The following is an 8,693-nucleotide window of genomic DNA, read 5'->3' as shown; positions in this document are numbered from 1 at the left end:
TTGACAGATGAATGAAATGATTCTTCACTTGCCAACTTCAATTGAATCTCTGGCAAATGAAGTAAATGAATGAACTGAAGTAAATGAAAGCTGTTCAATTTGACAGTTAGTTTGACAGTTAACCCTATTGAGGCTAGGTGCTGTTCTTTAGGGACATGCGGGACATGTTAAAAAATATAGTGTTACCCGTAACATGTTTTGAAAATTAAAAAAAATAAAAAATATTTACAAAGTTTGTAATAACCTAAATATAATTTTTAACAAAGCATAATGCCTTTCTATTGAAATCACGGAAACGTGGTCTTTTTATGTTTTACTTTATGAAATACAGTTCAAATACATACACTCATCGTTGCAAGGATAGGCACCAATGATACCTGGCAACAGTAAACAGATAAATGTTTGTCAGTCTCGTCTTGATACTTACGGCTTCGGTGCAATACCTAAGTACACACTACATTCTTTCTCCTTTGAATGTATGCGTAACCAAAAAGATGAGATGAGAATAGATAGACCGAAACTTCATCCAAAACACACACACTATGACACTTTAAAACATAGGGGAAATGTGCAAAACATAAATAAAATAAATAAGTAAAGCGTTTTAATTTTACATTAAAATTATCATTTATGGCAAATATTATTATAACAACAACTAAAAATAAATAAAGAAAATGCACACATATGACCACGGCACAGGAAGTTTAAATGTACTTAGGTTTATTATTATTTCAAATAGTAATGGAAAGTAAAAATATTTTGTTGAAAATGGAGCAATATTTCCCTTGGTGAATGTAGAAGCATAAAATAATAGTGAGTAGATACATTCTTGCATAAATGTGTGTGCTGTCTGTCTATAATACAATAAAGTTGTATATTAATTACGGTATAATAAAGCATGCGGGGGGCGAGGGGGCGCGCCGCGCTCTCATATTCCGTATATTGATTGTGTGCGAGGGGGCCGGGGCAAGGAGGGGGCTTACGGCGTGCCCCACTCTGTTTTTTACGACACGGCTTTCTGTGTAACATAATTATTGTATTTAATTTTGTGAAATGTTTCGGTGTTATTTGTGAAAAATTGGGAAGTCGGTATCGCGAATACGAGGTAAGGTATTCGTACGGGTATTTATTTATACGAAGTAGTGAAATGTAGAATATATTATATAAAATTCAATATAAAATCTGTCGGCGGCTGTGTACCTATAGTAGTATATTACACTGTCATACCGCGTACGTATAGTGTTTTTTACGGGCATCGTTCTAAAAATAAGTTGTAATAATTATAATTTTATGTAGCGGTCGAAGCAGAGTCGGTTTTCTGTCGATATTCATCATACGTGAAGTGAAAATATTTGTGTTTAAAAAGTGTATGTGGTCGTGCAGATGCAGGGGATGGCGAGCGATAAGACATTCCACTTGAAGTGGAATAACCACCTGCAGAACCTGAGCCAGCTGTTCACGACGATCTACTCATCGTCGGCTCTCGCAGACGTGACGCTCTCCTGCCGGGACGGCACCCTCAAGGCACACAAACTAGTGCTCTCAGCATGCAGTCCTTACTTCGAACAAATATTCAGGTAAGCTTCTCGTGTTCTTTTCACAAAACTTATAAAAATTATATTATCCAAGAGGTGAATGTAAGACTGTACTCATATATTTTTTTTTTACTTGCATTACAATATTACAAAACTGCACCATTTGTTCAATATGACATCATAATTTTTTTGTCTTGAGTTATTTATATTTCTGTGCAAGTATTATTGTAAATAGCCAAGAGTAATACATTTATAGCTAGTGCCTATGCTAAATGTAACTTAATATTACAAAAACATGTCCCTACTTATTCATATTCAATAGTAAAATTTTTCATTCAAATAGTATTTAAAATACAACTCAAAACTGTGCTGTATTTTTATATTTTTGTCAAACCTCTTGAAGAAAAATAAGAATACCTATATTTTTCCATAGGGACAACCCATGCCAACACCCCGTTGTGATCCTGAAAGGGATCCCATTCTCAGAAATCAACCTCCTTGTCGAGTTCATGTACAAAGGCTCCGTAGATGTCCAGGAGTTGGATTTGCAGTCGCTCATGCACACAGCCTCAGAACTGGAGATCCGGGGGCTAGCTTACGAGGCCCGGGATAATGCAGCTCAAATGCTGAATGTTAATCTGGAGTACCCAACCTATAGTCAGACTCCGGTGACCACACAAACCACAACCTATCCTCCAGCACGGACAGATGTTGAAAGGTTGAAACAAGTGAGTGTAATTTTTTTAAAATACCTACCTGTCTCAGTTCTTTTAATAATTTGAAGTATAAATTTATCATTTTTAGTTTAAATAAAAGTAATCAAAATTTTACACATATATTTAAAAATTTATATAAAATTATACATGTAACATTACAGTTTGCTTTTCATATAGATAATTATCGCAATAAATAAAAATGTTGCATTGCTTCAGGTTTTCCCATAGGTCATCTTATAATTCACCTTAAAGTTTTTCCTTATCTTTTGGAATATCTTGTAAAATACTAATGTCAACATTCATTATTCTTCATGTCTTTTTGTTTAAACATAAATAAATAGCAATAAGAATTCTTATTGCTTTCTATTACTGCAAATGATCTTGCATTTGCTTATTGGATTAGAAATAAGCAAATGTAAGATCATATCAATAGATTACACCAAGACATCTCCATCCAAACGAGATTCTCAGTTATTTGGTATGTAGCAAGTAACTGAGAAAATCAATAATATTCATAAAGTAACTTTTAGTCCTTCTTTAACATGATGGTGGGTTTGAGTTTTATAATGTGACCAAAGAGCTCGTTCACGTAAGTGAGGTTTAATGCAACCTGCTAGCTTTGTACCCAAGTAATGATTACACTCTCTAACTGCTATGTAATGTACTATGCCTAGACATTATGTCAACACAATGACTTACAACAGGTACAGAACAACAATTGTTGTGTATTATCAGACTTAACTATTATTCAACATTTTATATTTAGTCCATTCATTATATTCTAGCATAAGTAACAAATAGTTTTATTTATTTATTTATAGATAGATAGATAGATTCTTTACAGCACCATAAGAAAAAGAAAAATAGAAAAAATAACACAGGTTTTTAAACGTAAAATGTACAACAGGTAGAATAAATGCCATAAGACATTCTCTGTCAATCACACCTTTGGATAAAACTGATATAGATGTACAGGTTGTGTGATAACTGGAAAAGAAATAATAATAAAAATATGAATAATAGGTTACTTAATACACTTACATTTAGTATTTTTGTTGTCAGTTCTATCACAGCGCCCTAACCATAAATCTACATGGATGTAGAATAAAGAATGTAGATGAAGCTAAGAAAGAATTCAAGGATTGTGACCATACATACATTAAATCACGTCTTTACCCCTTGCCTTTCAGTTTGCCTGTTGGCTCTATTTGGGGTAGACTTGAAACTGAAAGGTCACATTTAGCTGTATGGCTTAGAGATGGAATTAAGAAATTAAATAGTAACAGGTGGCTTACCCATAGCCTACAAGAAGAATCCCAAGTTTATAAGCCTTTCCCTTAGGCGCCTTTTACAACTTCTATCATATGTATGTATTTATCAGTGAGGTTGTTTTGTTCAAATTAAATAACCAACCTGGATAGGACGAAATAATGAAACATTTTGAATCAATTTGAAAATTCTTGATATGGAATAATTGGTTACCAGTTGAATTTATCTCTTACGTGAACTTAAGTAGTAAAAATTTTATTAAATTCATTGTATAATAATTTAAATTTAAAATTAATTTCCAAAATCAAGTTTAAATCAAGCAATTCACCCATTCTTTTAAAAATATTTAATTAAAAATTTGCATAAAAACATATCATTGCAGCAGGATTTTATAAAATTTGCATTCCTTGGCATTAAAATTTAAAGCAATTAATACAGAAAAGGATTCATTTACTAACCAAATGTGTAAATGTATATCTTGCTTATGACTTGTTTCAGTTTATCATTATATAAACACAAATGTGTTTGTGTTAATTTTTGAGTCATTCTTTTTTCAAGGAATTCATTGCACAAATAATGTTAATTTTGTTAAAAAAAATTCTTTAAATTACTTGTATCAAGTAACTAATTAGTAACTGATATAAAATTACATATAACATAATTTAAAAGCACTTAAATGTAATTAATAAATACCAGATCTTGATATATAAATTTGTAAATATATTTTTAATTTATTAATTAAAAGGAAATTATCAATCCCTTTTATTTATTTGTGGTAAAAAATTACTTAAAAAACAGAATTGGTAGCCATGAAGTACAAAATGTAACTTTTTAAATTATTCATAATCTTATTAAATGTATAAATTTAATGAAATGTCTTTTTCCATTTTGGAACTTCACGAGAGAAGGAGAGAGAGTTAGACAATGCATTGAATTTCCCTAATTTATAATGGCATTTGTAAAAAGTATATGATATCAATAATAAATTGTGTTCATAGAATTCTATAATAATAGGCTAGCAACCTGTCATTATTTAAATCACAATTCTATCATGAAGATTAAAAGCTGAACATGGCCTATCAGTCTTTCAAGACTGCTGGCTCTGCCTAACTCGCAAGGGATATAGACGTGATTTTTTGTATACGTAATTACGAACTGGTAAGCTCTGTCTAGTCTAAACCGCTTATGGCTTCCACTTTTATAACATCCATCATCTTCCAGATATTTTTTGTGTCTTTTTAAATTAAGATTATTAGCTTGCTGGCCATGTCTCATTATTTTTTGAGCATGACCAAACCGGATTTTGAAATTGTCTAGTCACCATAAAATGTTTGATTGTATATTCTCAACATTTCAACCTACGAAACTATTAAATATGTTGGATTTTGGAAATTAACGAAAATAATTTCGAGTGTTAGTCATACATATATGGCCATTCAAGCATAAATCATACATCATACCTACGTGTTAGATAAATTTTCCAACAAGTATTCTTGGCAAAGTTTTACTATTCATGCCGTGTTACCTTACTTAAGGGTACGTCGAGGGACTAAAAATATGCTATTATATACTACCTATCTACTATAACATCGAATATAAGTACTTAATTTCGCAACAATTAACCATGACTCATTCATAATACTAGGAAATATTTCGTCATCTTTAAATACTAGGTATTCTAGCATTAGCTATTGTTAAAATTAAGGAAGTTTTCTAGTTTAATGCAACAAAGTTAAATTAGCCCTTCCCGAGGGTAACAAAGGTTCTATGAAATATTTCTATCTCTATAGTGTGTAAAAAAAATAAGTAGGTATTTTATCATAATAAATGTTTTTTTTTTCATAATGTTATGATAATTTGCTTATTTTTAAAAATATTTACTAGATATTGGTAATAATTAATAGTTATATAATGAGCTTTAACGTCCAAAGAAGGTTTAGGATTTTTTTGACAATATCATAAATTTTTCCTCTTTTAAACAATGAGACGATTTTTTTTATAATATAAAAACACATTTAAACATAAGAAGTCAGCAGCGAGTTCATTGAGCGGCCTTGAACTGTCATTATAACAAACAGGTTGAACTTTGTTGCTAACTAGTTCAATAAAAAAAAATCTTAGGTACTGAAAACTTAATTATTTAACACATCTAAATGTCATATAATAAAGAATAAAAATTATTATTAGTCTTATAATATTTAAAATAATATGAAATGTAGATAAATAATTTTCATTTTTCATCGGCGCAGACTTACAGTGCACTCAAAGTTGCAAGATTGCGTCTCCCGCCTACGCCCGGCACCCTTTGCATAATCGATAACAGTGTTTGTACGTTGCAGCGCTCCCAGCGTCTAGGTATATCTACAAATCATACATGACCAGCTTTTCCATGCAGCGAATAATCCCGTTTATGATATATCGATTCCGTTGCGCGCAACGTTATTCTAGAGTTGGGGGTTCGATTCCGTTTAAGCTTTTAGATTAATTAGTAACGTTGTGTTAGTACCTATACCGAAAACGTCTCAAGCTTGCTTAGGATCTGGCCCAGTCCGGGTAATTTGTCCGAATGATTTTTTAATTAGTAAGTACTATTTTCTGACGTCAAAACAGAACACTTGACGTGTGGTTCACGGCGCTAAAGAATAGAACCCCTCCATATCTTTCCCATAGATGTCGTAAAATACTACTAAGGGATAGACTAATAAACTTAGGATTCTTCTTGTAGGCTATGGGCTAGCATCCTGTCACTATTTGAATCCCAATTCTATTAAATAAAAAGCCCTACAGCCGAACGTAGCCCTTCGGTCTCATCAAGACTGTTATCTCTGTCTACCCCGCAAGGGTTATAGACATTTGATTTCTTTATTACTTTTAAATCCCATTTTAAGCCCAAGGCTGTAATATGTATTCCATCAGCTGCCATCAGCACTTTGCCAAGAAAATGTCAACTAAAAATATTGTACTACGTGCTTGGACTTTAATTAATTTTAATAAATATTAATTATTTTTTATAAATATTTTCTCTACTTTAAATATAATCTGTCGTTCATGCGATATTGAAGACTTGCAATTTTTATTTATTGAGCTTTCAAAAGCTTTAAATACGAAAGAGGTTACTTTTTTTTTAAATATACTTTAGTCCTTTCTCAAATTACATAATAATTTTTTTCTTACTGAAAATGGGCGACGTTTTATTTTTATAGTAAGTACTTACATCAAATAAAATAACTACGTACCAATATTTGCTCGTACGTCGCGCAGGTAATTGAACCCGGAACAAGGGAGAACGGTACTCGTTAAATCTTGAAATAGTAAAATAAATACGTATATCCATCTATATTTCAACAATATAACCTGGAATGGTTTTTAATTCACATGGTACAAATGTTTTTCTCTTCTCTATACTAATATTATAAAGCTGAAGAGTTTGTTTGTTTGAATGTGCTAATCTCAGGAACTACTGATTTGAAATGAAAAAATATTTTTGTGTTGAATAGACCATTTATCGAGGAAGGCTTTGAGCTATATAACATCACGCTGCAACTATTAGAAGCGAAAAAATAATGGAATGTGTGAATAAAAACGGGGTAAATTATTCATCCCTGAGGGCCTTCAATGATGCCCAAAATAACTTCCACGCGGACGAAGTCGCGGGCATAGCTAGTTCTTATATGGCTCGCTGAGTTTTTAATTTAATTGTTCCCGGTTCTTTGATTTATAAGATTTATTAAAAACTTTGTATTTCTTCAAAGCATATTCTCAATAGCATTCTCATCCAATAGCTCCATAGCTTGAAGTTAAAAAGCTTGATGATCTTACTTATTTTAAGTTTAAATCACCTTGGTATTTTTTTAAGATCTTGTTAGTACTTTAGTTATACCCTAAGAAATCCACAAAAAGTCGTGTTTCAACGCTCTTATTTAATGACATATAGTTTTGTCTTAATCATGTCTATATCCCTTGAGGGGTAGACAGAACCATCTCTCGAAAATACTGATAGGCCACGTTCAGCGTTCAAGTTTATAAGCATATCTCTTAGTCACCTTTTACGATATCCATGTGAAAAACATGGAGTGGTCCTATTCTTTTTCTATTGTTATATTATACACAAATCTTACAAAAACATATAAAAAAAAAATGGAAAAATATTTTTTTTATCAACGTATCGTCATAAGTTTTAAGCGTAACTCCGGGTCTCCGGCGTTCTTCGGTTAATAACAGCTTTGGGTAGAATTACGTAACCGGAAATGTATACTTAACCTATTAGATTTAGCTCCAAGTACTTACACGATGTTGGTTGTAACAATACAAATATGATGTAGAGTAAGAAATTGTTATAAAAAAAATGTCTTGTACTAAAAAAAAATAAGGATGATATATAATTTTTAAAATCCGAACAAAAATTAAATATATGTATTTAATTGAGTTTAAATGAAACGAATGTAGAATCCATATAAGAAATGTAGGTCTATACAAAAAGGGAATAATAGTAATCCGCATGACCCAGACCAAGTAAATCCATCCCTGGCAATAGTTTGGCAGCTGTGGAGGGCTGTCCGTTGATGTATCCCAATGGTTTATCAAGGGACTGGTCTCCATAGCTGCAGCCATCTCAGATTAGAACAAAAGGTCCCAAAGGGTCTCTTCATGTTGGCTTCCACCCCATGAACGCCTCCCAAATGACCGGGTCCTCATGGGCCCGAGCACATTTTACATGTAACAATATAATACACATTGGTAGATTTTTTATTTGAAATGAAGCTCTGTGGAAAATACAACAAATAATATTTTAATTAAGCAGTACCTACATTTTAATCGCGTAGGTATATGTGAAATATCACACATTAATATTGTTAAGTTGTTAAAATTTTTCGTTTCATATTTGCGTGCGATAAACATAAAGGTGACATTATTTTCCAAATATACTCGGTTATTTACGTCACGCGTGACGTAACATCATTTCATTATTATCTAGGCGTAATTATATTTAATATTTTAAGTACATACGCTAATATGTTTTAAGTACTTATTTGAATTAAAAGAAATTAAGAGTGTATTTTAAATGTTTGTAATTACTTAACCATTTTGTTTTTTAGGATATTTTTTGATTATTCATTGTAAGTAGTACTCATTATCATTTTAATTTACGTATATTAGTTTTTGTTCGGGGCTT

At 31.6% G+C, this 8,693-nt stretch overlaps 1 protein-coding gene across 1 annotated transcript in view; it reads left to right on the top strand.

Moving 5' to 3' along the window:
• The first annotated feature begins 947 nt into the window (after nt 1-947).
• The window catches only part of LOC106143422 (zinc finger and BTB domain-containing protein 44), a 33,147-nt gene continuing 25,401 nt past the window's right edge, over nt 948-8,693 (top strand). The window contains exons 1-3 of the mRNA XM_013345500.2: nt 948-1,105; nt 1,384-1,577; nt 1,969-2,263. Coding sequence (XP_013200954.1) covers nt 1,384-1,577; nt 1,969-2,263 — 489 coding nt within the window. The 5' untranslated portion in view covers nt 948-1,105. The remainder of the gene's footprint in view (nt 1,106-1,383; nt 1,578-1,968; nt 2,264-8,693) is intronic.

The sequence above is a fragment of the Amyelois transitella genome, chromosome 17, assembly GCF_032362555.1.
Source record: "Amyelois transitella isolate CPQ chromosome 17, ilAmyTran1.1, whole genome shotgun sequence".
In the NCBI taxonomy this organism is placed as follows: Eukaryota; Metazoa; Arthropoda; class Insecta; order Lepidoptera; family Pyralidae; genus Amyelois; species Amyelois transitella.
This window is presented reverse-complemented; position numbering and strand designations above follow the sequence as displayed.